Source organism: Cydia pomonella, chromosome 10 (genome assembly GCF_033807575.1).
Source record: "Cydia pomonella isolate Wapato2018A chromosome 10, ilCydPomo1, whole genome shotgun sequence".
Taxonomy (NCBI): domain Eukaryota; kingdom Metazoa; phylum Arthropoda; class Insecta; order Lepidoptera; family Tortricidae; genus Cydia; species Cydia pomonella.
The window spans coordinates 14,715,126-14,730,587 of record NC_084712.1 but is presented as its reverse complement, the minus strand read 5'-3'; the positions used below and the strand labels follow the sequence as shown (position 1 = coordinate 14,730,587).

Here is a 15,462-nt window from a genome sequence, read left to right as displayed (position 1 = left end):
ATTAATTTGGTGGTAATGATAAAGATTTAAATTATTTTTACCAAATTATGTATCGATAATAATATTAAGGAACTACGTAAATTATTAACGTAAATCCGACCGTAACGTAGAGGTTGACGTGTACATGTCATTGTCATTGTCAAATGATTGGCTGACTTGACCTGTTATCAAAATAATAAGAAATTGTCAAATTGTTCTCTTTTATAATGAAATAAATTTGGTTGGAAAACAATATATGAACAAGTATATGACTAACAGAATCCGTGAATGTTTATTATGATTTCTCAGTTCAATCGTATCTCCTTTTGCTTTGAACGGGTACCTTTTACCAAGAGGCCATTGCAATGCAAATATACTGCTTTTCAAGTTTAGGTTTTTACTTATTGTTTTTGAATGACGTGTAAATGTTTCCGACGGTAGACACTGAAGAAAACATTGTCCAAGTAGCACCGCAGAGTAACACATCTAGTCCATCCAAACATGCCCAAAGACCAGAAAGTTCTGAAAGGGCCAAACAGCATAATAATAAAGAATCAGTCACAATGTTGATTAAAGAAATGGTATTTTTCGCCGCTTTAGCGTTAACGACATATGGTGCTCTTCATAATTCGTAAGTCCTATTCTTAATTTTCATACATTTTATTTATATTAATTAGATATTATTGTAATATTTTACTATTTACAGGCCTTCTAAGATTTCAAAGCACCCCAAAGCTACAAAGTTTTTCAGTTCGGATTCACTAGTAACAGATTGGCATAAAGGGCAGCTCACTAATGCCCATGCCACCATCAACAATGTTGATTTATCCTTTGTTATGTATTATGCTCCTTGGGATGCAGAGTCCCGGTATGTTAGAGGGCAATTTGAAGAGGCTGCAGTGGTATTAAGCAATCGCGTAAGTATTCATTTATATGTCCAAGCCATTTTTTTTAAGGGTTTTCAAGCGGTGACTTTGATAACTAAATTGTTGACATAATTTTACATACATACACATCTACTTTTTTTGGGTCTAGGTGTGTACACTATGTATATATTTTTTTGTTTTACAAATGTTTCAATTTTGGTCAAGGTCAAGGTCAATGTTGTTTCATTTTTTATTACAAGCTTTTATTTAACTTTCATTGTATGTATGTAAATTGTACTAATGTAACTATGTTTGTACGGGTCAAATTTTGCAAGTTGAATTTGACTCACTTCTCACACTGCACATATATTTAACTTGGGTAACCAAGCTGATTTGATGATGGAGACAGGAGGTTGCTTGGAACTCTGTGATAAATCAAATCAACCTAATTGTGTTTGGGGTAGTATATAGTTGCCTGTGGAAAACAAATTACAGTCAGCAATAAAAGCTTGTATCAAAAATTATTATTTTTTTTTTTACAAAAACCTATTTTAATTCATGTTAGGACTTTATCTGGTTCAGTTCAGTATTATATTCATTAATCAATCATAATTTACAGGTGCACTTCTCAGCTATCAACTGTTGGAATCCGGGGAGTGAATGTAGGCTGCAGCACAATAAGATTCCTTCTTGGCCAATTTTAATTGCTTACACTAGTACATCGAGAGGTGTCCTTTATAAAGGTTTGATAATTTTTTTTTTATGAAATTTATAAGTGTAAGTGCCAATTTTTTTTTAATATACCTTGAACAAACTTTGATGTAAGGTTAGGTAATATTATAAATCATTCATTATGATCTGGTCTGTAAATGTAACTGTAAACTAAAGAAATAGTTTCTAGATAAAGCTGGAATGTAATCTCTAGCCTATAAAACCTGTTATTAATTTTTGTAAATCTCTGGTTGTTGGGAGGAAAGACTGTTGTGTTTATAAAATTGTGTATAACTTCCTCATTATTCTAAATTAACAAATGTTATAATTAATATATGTCCAATGAGCATCCTGTAAAATGACTACCTACAACATGAACATTTACATTTATATTTATTTATTGATGAACATTTTTGTTTTAGGTCCAAGAGATTCTCATAGTATGGTTAAGTTCCTGGAGTTAGTAATGAAACCTTTAGAAAGGATCTCAACAACTGAGGATCTTGTTCAACTACTGTCTATCTGTGATGTAAGTGATGATTATAAATTATAAAAGTATTGAAAACTGATTTGTCATACTGTATGATAAACTGATACTTATACATATACTAATTATGGTTGAGTTGAGAGATAGGCTTTTGACAAAATGATCTGTTACTATATAAACCTTATTATTAAGGGAACAAAATTAAAATTTAAATGAAAGTTCTTATAACAAGAAATTTACGAAGACTTTATTTTCATCTTGGTACAGGCAATGCAATCAGAGGGCCTACTGCGAACTTCGAAAATCGAAATTTTGTTGTCTGCTTCTTTATAGGCGGTTTCAGACTAGCATTTCATAGCTACGAGCGTACGCGTACGCGCACATAGATCGATTGTATCATATAAAAACATAAAAACCAAATGTAGGGAAAAGTAACGCGCGCGTAAGCGCATAAAATCCAAATGTAGGGAAATGTAACGCGCGTGTAAGCTCGTTACGCCGAAACGACCGTATACGCGCAGAACAATACGCTAGGTTGCTTACATATTCAATCAATAGCGAGGCAAATGGACGAACTAAGTAACGCCTCTAATATCGTCCTGTTTATTTTATAGCTTGAAATATGCAGCGCCTGCATTCCGGGGTCGCTAAATGCGGTGGCACCATGATAATAATAAAAAATATGGTATTCTTAACTTTTGCAGGCTGTAGCTGTAGGATATACGCCAATTACCGATACCTCGCGCCACTACAACACTTGGTACCACGTCGCCGTCAAAATACGGGAGTTTGACTTCATCGGCGAAGTCTGCTTTGGAGTTGTGACATCCGAGGACCTGGCTATTGATCTCGGAGTAAACAGCGTGCCAAATGCTAGGCTGATGTTATGGAACGATACGAAGGTATGGAATTAACATATGGTATTTGGAGTAGTTAATATAAATACTGTTATACTTGTCTAGATCTTGTTTAGACATCCTACATATCGTAGCCACAACGCATTCAAACACGCATTTTGCATTGAAAATTTTTTATCGAAATAATTACATTATTTTTAAAACCAATATAAATCCAGTAAATGAAATTTTAGTGATAAATTTGATCAGGAATACAATAATATTAATTAATAACCTTCAGTTTCCTCCCAAACATGCTTATGTGCAGGAAAACTGTATAAATTGTTTTGCTTAAAATGGTTTATTTGAGTATTTTGAGTAAATGTACTTAACGAAGTTCACTAGATCGAATTTTAATACATACTTAAATTTAAGTCCACTCTGTTTACTGGCAATTCATGAACCTTATTTCAAAGACTTAAGAACCACCTATAGACATTTAAGTGTTCCTGTTAAAACCTACGATAAACTATATTTAAAAACGCAATATTGTTCAGTCATTAAGCGGGTCCACACAAAACGTGCGGCCTCGCGAGGAAAATGCCTCGCGAAGCAGCTGCCTCGAGCACTCGAGGCTACATTGTCTCGGGCGATCCACTTCTCCACCGACCGAGCTGCTTCGCACGGCAATTTCCTCGCGAGGCCGGTCGTTATGTGGAACCTATTAGGTTTGCTCCCTCGCATACAAAGGTTAGTATTTTTATTGTCTATACGTTTTTGAACACAGGAATATATACTGGACGAGAGTGAAAACACCTGGAACGAATCTTCCCTAATTAACTGGATATTAGAGAATTTCTCGCAACCCGTTGGTAGAATCGTGCCAATGTGGAGAAAAGCCTTCACTTTCGATAGATATGTGGATGGCAGCCCGCTGCTCATACTCTTTACCCCACTTAACCCTTTATATGAACAACTGCCATCTTATTCATTGGTAAGGACAACAATATTCTTACGCAAATATAAATTTATCAATAGGTTTCTACTAAGTTCCACTTACAAAATGTAACTTATAATAAAATAAAGTAGAAAAATAAATTGCATTGCCTTAATATTGTTACCGCTGAAAATTTAAAAAAGCGGCCAAGTGCGAGTCGGACTCGCCCATGAAGGGTTCCGTACCATTTATGACGTATTAAAAAAAACTACTTACTAGATCTCGTTCAAATCAATTTTCGATGGAAGTTTGCATGGTAATGTATATCATATATTTTTTTTTTTAGATTTTTCATTCTGTTATTTTAGAAGTTACGGGGGGGGGGACACATTTTTTCACTTTAGAAGTGTCTCTCGCGCAAACTATCAGTTTAGAAAAAAATGATATTAGAAACCTAAATATCATTTTTAAAGACCTATCCATAGATACCCCACACGTATGGGTTTGATGAAAACGATTATTTGAGTTTAAGTTCTAAGTATGGGGAACCCCCAAAATTTATTGTTTTTTTTTTTCTATTTTTGTGTAAAAATCTTAAATGCGGTTCATAGAATACATCTACTTACCAAGTTTGAACAGTATAGCTCTTATAGTTTCGGAAAAAAGTGGCTGCGACATAATCGGACAGACGGACATGACGAATCTATAAGGGTTCCCTTTTTTGCCATTTGGCTATGGAACCCTAAAAAGGCTACCTAAAGCCACTTCGATTCTCTCCAACCGAGATATCGAGGCACCATTAGAGACAACGCCAACCCTCTCGATATTTTTGCGTTTGAAAAGACATTAGTTTAAGGGCCTACGCTAGCTGACGCCCGCCGCGTGCGTGGCGCACGCGGGTGCTATTTGTAGGTGAAATCCGCCGCACGCGTCCGCTTCAGTTAGCGTCGATCATACTATTTTTCGTTAACCCGCTCGTCCGCTCCGTGCACCCGCGCCAGCTAGCGTAGGCCCTAACTACAGAGTAACAAGTGTATGTAACAATAACAATATAAAAACTATGTTTTTAGTTAAGGGAAGTAGCGATGGAATATTATAACTGCAACCACAACGACACTCTAAACTGGACCTCCGAGCTCGTAAAACTCCAACAAGTCCAACGCCTCATGTACCAGCAAAAGGACTTCCTCAAATACTGCGAAAACTACAAATTCAAGCAACCTATAAGGAAAACTAATCCTTTGTACAGGAAAGAAGTGGTATCGCACAACAATAAGTATCCTTGGAACAACAATACCCAACAGCAGAAAAACCAGAAAGGAGGAATGTTCAATTATTTGTTTAAAGGTGGTTTTGATATATCTAAAGTAGTGGGCAGTGATGAGAAGTCTTACCTTATGTCTACGCTAGGCTTGGTAGAGGAATGCTCGGCACCTGTGATGCCGGCAGAAAAGAGTTTCTACGATAATTATGAACAGTGCCAGTCTATGGAAAAAGAGAAGCTTGAAAATGAGCCATTATTGGAAGAGGAAGAGTAAGTTTCTAGTGTGTTACAAAATTCATAAAATTTGGTCAAATTTGGAAATTACCTGTATTTTGGTCGATTTAACCGCCTGACGAACTGGGTATCAAAGTTTGCTAGATTAAGTTTAACTCTGTCAAGTTGACAAAAAGTCTAAACTTGTTTGAGGCCTATATACGTACGTAGGACGCTAGTCGTCAGGTGGTTAAAACCGAATGACGTGATGTGTCTATACTGTGTTAAAAATATTACTTAAAAGTACTACACTGTCAGTTTTTAATAAGGTTGATTTTACAATTAAATCTTAATGGAAGTTGCACCTTATTGACTATGTACAATAACATATAACTACCCTTTTTCTTAAAAACACACAAGGCATTAAGATACTTTAATTCCTTAAAAAATATTGTTCGGTACCCTTATTAAATAACGAATCGTTTATCAATTAACACATTGATCTATATGTCTTAAAATACTATAATTTCAGATTGCGAACCACAATGCTACCGTTCGAAGACGACCCCCTTTCACCCGAAAACCTCACCCAAGATAACGTTAAACATTTCTGTAAACTCATGAGATTCGCCAACACCTGGGGGCCACCAGTGTACCCACCGCGCGCGACAGCCAACGTCTCGCACATACACGGCCTCGCTTGTGCGCAGAACTCTAGCCTGAACATGTTAGCGGTTGACAGCGTGAGGAATCACCACTTTGCGGAGTTCCTTGGCATAGACATTAATAGCAAGAAGGATAAAACAGCGGTTGTCATATTGGATAGCAAGGTAAGTGTGCCGATTTGCCGTACATAGGTACAGCTAGGGTCTCGCTTGCGCAGAACTCTAGTCTGAACATGTTCGCGATTGACAGCGTGAGGAGCCATCACTTTGCGGAGTTCCTTGGCATAGACAATAACAGGAAGAAGGATATAGTACGGCAATTGTCATATTGGATAGCAAGGTAGGTGTTTCAATGTCTGGCACATACACGGTCTCGCTTGCGCCCAGAACTCTAGTCGATCTAGAACATGTTGATGGTTCACAGCGTGAGGAACCATCACTTTGTGGAGCATTAATGCACGCAATAGTCTAGTCTAAATATGCTGGCGGGGTTAGAAACCATCGCTTGTCATATTATATAGAAAGGTACAGGCAGTTAGGGTTACCTTCAGTGGGTGATACACGGAAGGTTTTTTATATTATTGATTTTCTACCTTATTAGTATACCCATAAAGTCTATATTACAAATATCACACTATGGGGTGGCTTGATTTAAATATCAACTTAAATTTAATTGTATTAAAGTAGAAAATAGAACGTATGCAAACCATTTGCGAATCCCAAATTGGATGCAATTTATTTGTAGATCACATGCATATAGGTGATAGGAATAGGAACCAACACTTGAGACTTTTTTAGACATACTTAAATAGACTAGAAATAATTACAAAGTCTGGTGTTGTAATATTAAATACGAAAGTAAAGTGTATATTTATTTATTAAAAATTTGATTCAGGTAACAAGGCCCAAATTAATACCTTATAGACAAACATTTTATAAAATTAAAACTAAACACTAATTAGGCCACAAATGAGCGTGGCTCCGTTGAATCGGTGTAAAGTGCAAGTTGTTGTTGGTGTATGTGTAATGCACCTAATTTACCTACTACCCAAAGCCTGTAGTAAGAAATTGGTATTTGTCAATACGATTGCTGTTTGACTAGCTATCCACATTTATTCTAGTGCATTTCTCTGTAACTGTGTTTTTATTTGTGTAAGCGCTCAGTCCGCATTTTTATTCTAAATTAAACCTTATAGTCAAAGCAGTAAAACTCTATATTCAATTAAGACTAGTAAATATCATAATTGCTTTTGTTCAGGCATGCAGTATAAATAATAGTTAATAAAACATTGCGTCATAGTCTGAACAATTGGAGTCGTGATATTGCTTTACATTCCAGCGCTTCGTTTTATTACGCTTGTTATCGATGTATATTTATCGTTTTCCTTATATTGGTGTACTAAGGTAATTCCACGTTTTAGATTTATTTTTTAATTAACAGAGAAAAACAATGATAACAATGTATTTACATGTTGATAACGGTACGATATTCAACCTTATAGCGTGAATGGTTCGCCACCACATAATGCACCATTCAAAGTTGTAAAATTTATACAAAAATGATGTGTGTAAACAAAAGTAGTCATGCTCTCATTTTAAAACGACTAGCTAGATTGCTTTGAAACCTTGTACTTACTATAGGATAAGGTATATCTGTGCCTGTTATTAGATTATGTAGCTTCAGATATCATAGTTAAAAAAATACAGCGAATTTAAAATTTTCATACAAAACAGGTTTTTCCTTTGTTTTATAAGCTAGACCTATATAAACTAATTACAGGCATAGACATACCTCATGTCATTGTATGTGCCAAGTTTCATTACAATCTAACACGTAGTTTTAAAATGAGAACGAAACTCCGTTGGTGTGGGAATGAGAAATTCGGCCGAGCTTGCTGCAAACTCTTAAGAGCACTTTTTATGTAATTTCTACATGTTCATTGGCAAGTTGGCCTGAGAGTGGACTCTGAAGTCAGAGGTCTGTAGCCATATGAACACTGTATTACATCAACTTTACCGCATAAAGTTTGAGGTCGTTAGAATCGTCTGGATAAATCATTGGTAATGGTAGAAGAGAATGTGGATAAAGTCAGCAACAAAATCATGAACCTAAAATTAGTTTTTGACAGAAACATGTTGAATACTATTTTGAAAGACGAGAGCATTGAAATTGAAATTGAAATTCTAACAACTTTTTCGCGTTCTTTCTCGTTTTGAAATAGAAAGATAATTTTTAATCTTGATATTTATTTGCAGCAAGAAAGCCAGTACCTGTTGTCAGAAGAATACTCAGCCAAATCCCTAAGAGATTTCATCTACAACTTCACATACAAGGGCCTGAAGCGTTCGCTCCGTACCTTGGTCGACGATGCGGACCGCACGCACTACTTCGGGTCTGATGGAGAAGTGGAGCAGATGGGCATAGATGAGCACACTATACATGTGTTGGAGCTTACTTCGCATAGTTTTAGACGACTCGTTAGGAAACCGGAGGTGGTAAGTTTATACCATGCTCGGCTACCTATGAATTAATGGTTAACGGTTCAACGTATATTTTTAGGCACCAGTAGTAACTTTTCTGTAAATGACAGTATTTTAATAGTACATTAGAGTCCGGGAAAAGAAGGGTTGCAGGCTAAGTAGATATAGAAGTAGAATAGCGATACTCAACCGGCAACCCCGTTTCTCGGCGAGTATGGTGCTTTTCTCAAACTTGCAATGAAAAAAAATATTGTAGTCACTTTGTTTTATTCGTAGGTTTACACAGCTAAAACAAATTACGAATCTACTATTATTTGATGGTTGAATGCCAAGACGTTGTGTCACAATTTGACGTTTAAAAAAGAAGAAGGTTGCTTTACAAGCCTAGGTGTGTAAGGCTGTATGAAATTCATTTACATATCATCTTCACTCATCGCACCTGATACGTTCTTTTTCCGGACCTAATTTGAAGTAAGTCATGTTAACATTTCATTGTAAGTTTGAGAAAAGGTCCATTACAGTACGTATTCGTAGTAAAAACGACGAGTAAAAACTTTAAAAACCCTTCGCCGCGTACAGAACCGGAGCTTCGTAGCTAGATGCGATCGAAAAGTTTTTCAGTCTTGTACGAAACCGGTTGCAAACAAAAACTACTTTGTTCTTATACGAAACTAGTTAGGATCGAACACTCTTTTTTGTATGAAAGTGATACTTAGTTTACTGTAGGTACTCAATCTTTATCAAGTAGTTGAACGTTTTTTACCAGGTAATAGTAGCCAATAGCCAAATAACAAATGTCCTCAATAAATAAGTACAGTCGACGTCAAAAATATGTTTACAGTTAAAGTGCCGAAAATATGTAGGTACACACGACATTAATATTAAGGCAAAGCCGTGTATACATATTTTAAGGTTTATCTTTAACATCGACTGTAAAGTCGAGTTCATAAATATGTAAACGTTTCCTAGAGTTCAAAAATATGTTAACGATCATAAACATGCAATAAACGATTCACCTATCATGTTCATCTGAGCAAGCCTTTCAATAATATCTAAGCAACTGAAACTCATAATTATTTGTGCCAAGGCTAGTCTGTTGAAGCTCAGTGGCGCTCTGAAGATTTTTCTTCAATTTTATGTATCACTGTAATGTGCTTGTCAACTATCGAGAAATGTCACTAACGTGCCAGTGATATTGACTCTTAGAGACTCCAAGATTTCTAAGGATAATTTGATAAAAGTCATTTAGTTCTGACATTTAGAGATATTTACACCTCTAAATAATTTTAGTTTTTTTTTTATATCTGTATGTTTTTTTTTATATTTTAGTTTTTTTTGTAATTGTATTTTATACTTAATTGTTGATGTGCTTGTTTTTGTTTGTATGTGAATTCCATGTTAACGTGTAAAAGTGCCCTTGTGGCCAATTTGCTGAATAAATGTTGAAGTTGAAGAAGTTGAAATTTATCTATAGTGCTAGTATTTTCGCGAGTAAATGTACGAAAATTAAAAAAAAAATCAACATTTACTAGTAGTTTATGTGACTGCTACATAATAAAAGACACGAGTGTAGGTTTAAGAAACGAACGAAGTGAGTTTCTTAAAAAGGTCACACGAGTGTTTTAATGCCTAATTATGTACACTATTTTATTTACACACATATTATAAACTTTCTATGATATATTCACTAACCCAAATTACAGCCAACGTTGAGCATCTTTGCTCTCAATATTTTTGTCACTCATTTTACACGCACCATTTGCAATTGTTACTTTAAAAACAACAAAACATATTCATTTTATACTTAAAATTAATTAAAAGATAACTGACGTCAAATGGCGGTAAATGAAAACTTTTTTCACGCATGTCACGCATTCGTAGTTTTTTTTAATTCACAGACAAACTAGATTCGGGGGCCTATTTTCGTATCATTCGATACAAACTAACATGCGAGATATGTCAAAATAGTAGCAATTGATATTTTATTTTGAACAAAAGGGCATCTCGATTGATATTAGAATAGAGGTCAAATCGAATTGCTTTTTTTTCCGAGTTGTTCCAAAATTGAATGTATAACCACATCGATTTTGATGTAATTATGAAGTAATTACAACATCATCACAGATAAGAAATTCGTTGTAACAAAGCAGTTTATCGTAATGTTGGCCATTATTTACGGATTTTGGAGGCGCATCATAGACGGTTTATGATATGTGTGTAGATAAAAAAGTAAAATACTCTATTCTATTATATTCCTTTATATCTGTAGACTATAAGGTCATAATGTAATGTTACAGTTAACAATAGTGGCAGTGTGCGGCGGCCTGTGCAGCGCGGCCACGACGCGCGCGTCGCTGGAGGCCGCGCGGCTGCTCGCGGCGTGCGGCGTGCCCGCGCGGGCGGCGCGCCTCGACGCCTTGCGGCACGACCTCGCCTGGCACTACACCGCCGTCATCTACCCGTCCATCTTCGTGTTCTCCCCGCACAGGTAAGCATGGCCGCCATCTTGGTTTGTGGAGCTCTACAAGACCTCGCCTGGCACTACACCGCCGTCATCTACCCGTCCATCTTCGTGTTCTCCCCGCACAGGTAAGCATGGCCGCCATCTTGGTTTGTGGAGCTCTACAAGACCTCGCCTGGCACTACACCGCCGTCATCTACCCGTCCATCTTCGTGTTCTCCCCGCACAGGTAAGCATGGCCGCCATCTTGGTTTGTGGAGCTCTACAAGACCTCGCCTGGCACTACACCGCCGTCATCTACCCGTCCATCTTCGTGTTCTCCCCGCACAGGTAAGCATGGCCGCCATCTTGGTTTGTGGAGCTCTACAAGACCTCGCCTGGCACTACACCGCCGTCATCTACCCGTCCATCTTCGTGTTCTCCCCGCACAGGTAAGCATGGCCGCCATCTTGGTTTGTGGAGCTCTACAAGACCTCGCCTGGCACTACACCGCCGTCATCTACCCGTCCATCTTCGTGTTCTCCCCGCACAGGTAAGCATGGCCGCCATCTTGGTTTGTGGAGCTCTACAAGACCTCGCCTGGCACTACACCGTCGTCATCTACCCGTCCATCTTCGTGTTCTCCCCGCACAGGTAAGCATGGCCGCCATCTTGGTTTGTGGAGCTCTACAAGACCTCGCCTGGCACTACACCGCCGTCATCTACCCGTCCATCTTCGTGTTCTCCCCGCACAGGTAAGCATGGCCGCCATCTTGGTTTGTGGAGCTCTACAAGACCTCGCCTGGCACTACACCGCCGTCATCTACCCGTCCATCTTCGTGTTCTCCCCGCACAGGTAAGCATGGCCGCCATCTTGGTTTGTGGAGCTCTACAAGACCTCGCCTGGCACTACACCGCCGTCATCTACCCGTCCATCTTCGTGTTCTCCCCGCACAGGTAAGCATGGCCGCCATCTTGGTTTGTGGAGCTCTACAAGACCTCGCCTGGCACTACACCGTCGTCATCTACCCGTCCATCTTCGTGTTCTCCCCGCACAGGTAAGCATGGCCGCCATCTTGGTTTGTGGAGCTCTACAAGACCTCGCCTGGCACTACACCGCCGTCATCTACCCGTCCATCTTCGTGTTCTCCCCGCACAGGTAAGCATGGCCGCCATCTTGGTTTGTGGAGCTCTACAAGACCTCGCCTGGCACTACACCGCCGTCATCTACCCGTCCATCTTCGTGTTCTCCCCGCACAGGTAAGCATGGCCGCCATCTTGGTTTGTGGAGCTCTACAAGACCTCGCCTGGCACTACACCGCCGTCATCTACCCGTCCATCTTCGTGTTCTCCCCGCACAGGTAAGGCCATATTGGATTGTGGAGTTCTGTAAGCCTTGACCCGCTGCGTCACGACATCGCCTTGTTAACTATGACATCGCCGTCACCGACACGTTCATCTTTGTGTTCATAGTCGTAAACACCGCCACATTTCGGGTCCCGGAAATCCTTGAAAAACCTTCATTGAATATATTTGTTAGTCATTATGATTTAAAAAATTAACTGCTCTGCTTGTACAGTCGCCATCAGATATATCGGAGCGGCCGAGGTACTCACAAGTATCTGAACTCCCCTCTATTGCCAAGGCGTTAGAGTGCGTGTTCAGATATTTTTAAGTCCCCGCCACTCCGATATATTTGTACCTATAGCATCTATACCTTTGTCCACTTTGCGTGACCGCCATCTTGTAACACAGAAAATCTGTAAACGAATTCCATGACAGATTTTCTCCGTTCCCTCTTCTAGAACTCAAAAAAATCTTTCCATCTATTGCATCGTATCGCGCAATATTTCTTCTATTGATTTGATTACCCTTCCGTTCGGGTAAGTTAACGATATAGGTACAGAGTTGATAGGGATTGTGAAACAATTCTATAATATCATGTCCAATTCCCTTTATTGCTAACCGGTTCCAACAAGTAGTTTGAATAAATGTGTACTGTTTTCCTTCAGTGAGGAGGGTGAGATGAGGTACCCGCTGACGGCACGCGTGTCTGGTAGCGGTCTGCTGGCGCTGGCGCTGCGCGGGTTGCGTGCGCCACAACGCATGCGCGTACGACTTGCACTCTGCGCAAGACATCAGGTAAAAAAACATCAACTATCGAATACAACTGTACTGGAATAACGCAGTTATCACGCAGATGTAGATCCGCGCGTCGCTCCGGTGTGAACGAGACAGCCCTAAGCAAGTATATAACGATGATCCGCTTGCACACTGGAGCGGCGTTTGGTGAAGACCACCTGAGGTTAATTGAGTCCCTACTAGTAGTAAGTAATAATGATAAATACCTTGAAATCGTGGAATTTCCGGCAGAAAATAGTACATTGTGCAACGATATTCTTACCCCCGGAGTTATAAACAATGTTTTTCATCACACTCGCGAAGAAAAAACTAAATTTTAAGTGGAATAATTCTTAAATACGGTATCATTTCAAACATTCGTCCGCCATATTGGCATTGTTTGACAGGTTAGACATCGAAGGCACACCTATCTGGCATCCAGCCATGATTGAAAATTGTGTAAAAATAATTTAAACGGCTATTGTATTAATGATATTAAATGTTTTTAAACAAAAATATTAAATTAGAAACGTCAGTATTTTATAAGTAAACCTATACGATTCGTATGAATTAGTGACAGAATAGGAAATAAATGAAATAATGGCCTTTGTCCTGTAGTAGTACACCTGCATGAAATAAGATCTTTTTCGAACAAGTGTGATAAAAAGTCAATTCAGTAGAACGCGATCGTAGCGTTTAATACGATTTTACGTTTTCCGCCTAATACACGTTTTTGGCGTGGTCCGTTCAGAAATCTTCTCAAGCGGGTTTTACTGTAGGTAAGGTACTTACAACTCATACAAGATGCACGGAAAACCATTGAATCTCGTTTACTAGTTAGTTTTGATATTAGAGCAGGGGTACTCAATCTTTTTTTTAATGAGGGCCACTAAGAGAGTTTTGCCGGGTTATTCCCCCGGGTTACACACACCACAGTTACCACCAAATTTTTACCAGTGGTAAATACTAGGAAAAAAAAATCCCAGAAGTTACCACCAAAATTTGGTTAGCGTTCAATACTAATAAAAACAGTATAAATATAGAGTGCTTTAATCAATAATTAATTATAAGTCGGTTTAATTATAAGTCAATTAGTATAGTCTGTCTTTGACTGATTTGTACGAATGAACGTATAGTTGTGACATTATTTATTGAAACGGACCTTATTGTCGATGGCGTTTACGCCATTATCAGCGATGCTCCTATATAAATACAACGCTGCGCTACGCAGTGCGGCGTAAGCGCCCTCGACAAAAAATCCAAGTTTAATAAATTACGTCACATTTAATTCAATTTACAATTAATAAGATCAATTTCAACCAAATGTTAATTTCACTTTAACGTTTAATTTTATGCATTTGCACCGGTTTTAATATTATTGATCACTTTTCAAGCAGTTAACTGAAACAGTAATCGACTTATAATTATTTATTAAAGCACTTTATTTATACTATACTACGAGTATTTCTACAGTTTATTAGAGTGTCATTTTTATTCCCTGTAGTTACCAGTGGTAACAACTTGGTGGTAACTACTGGGAATAACCCGTTTTGCCTTGTATTGTACGCCCGGACCGCAAGATGAATTTCCTTAACCCTTTTCCATGCATAGTACGATTAATCGACCATATACGCGCCAATAGAATTTCAACTTTAGTATTCCGATTTAAGGTTCAAATTAGATTGGACTTTCGGGAAATGTGACTTGTCTTCAAATGAATCATCAAAGCTGGATTAATTGGAATATATTATAATTATTTGAAAAAACTTTGGGGATTGGTGCGGCCTGGAAAAGGGTTAAAGGTGACGTTCGGATGGCAAGGTTATTATCTAGTATCTATACCAGGATGACCAGGCGGGCCACCTAAAAAAGCCCGGTGGGTCGCAGGTTGAGTACCGCTGTATTAGAGTGAACTCTTTGGGTCAGATTAACTTGTATTGTATTATCTTGTTTTCAGTTGACTAAAGACAAGAAGACTTGCCTCAAAGACATACGAGAACACATCACAACAGTTATCGGCAGAAACCTAAAGTATTGGCGTAGGACCGAAATCCGAGAACTCAAAGACGCTCTCTTCAAAAGACTACAGTACCTTCACAGAGTCTCTTTAGAACTAAGCCTACTCCACACAACTGACTTGGGAAATGATCAGAAGGAACAATCTTTATTAGACTCACTTAGTAACTTGTCAAAACACTGGGACATTGACGTATCGATGTTAAGAAAAAATGTTGTATCGTCGCAGAAATTAACTAGTTGATATTAGGTTTATTTTGTATATAGTGTACATTTAACGATTTGTATCTATGTTGTTTATTTATAGAGCCTGAGAGAGCAGAATAAAAATGTTACGATAAATATGTTTTGTTATTATTTTTATCATTTTTTTTTACTTTTGAAACAAATCAGCAACAAACACTCAAACAACTACCCAACACACTAACCTAGACACCTAAACCTTA

The 15,462-nt window shown here is 38.2% G+C and overlaps 1 protein-coding gene across 1 annotated transcript; it reads left to right on the top strand.

The window, feature by feature from the left end:
- The first annotated feature begins 138 nt into the window (after positions 1-138).
- LOC133522219 (uncharacterized) lies at positions 139-15,358 on the top strand. The gene is made up of 12 exons (XM_061857469.1): positions 139-610; positions 686-896; positions 1,465-1,588; positions 1,979-2,085; positions 2,748-2,945; positions 3,667-3,873; positions 4,887-5,350; positions 5,826-6,123; positions 8,215-8,454; positions 10,737-10,927; positions 12,892-13,021; positions 14,958-15,358. The coding sequence occupies exons 1-12, from the start codon at positions 405-407 to the stop codon at positions 15,258-15,260; spliced, it is 2,679 nt and encodes an 892-aa protein (XP_061713453.1). The 5' UTR covers positions 139-404; the 3' UTR covers positions 15,261-15,358.
- The last annotated feature ends 104 nt before the right edge of the window (positions 15,359-15,462 follow it).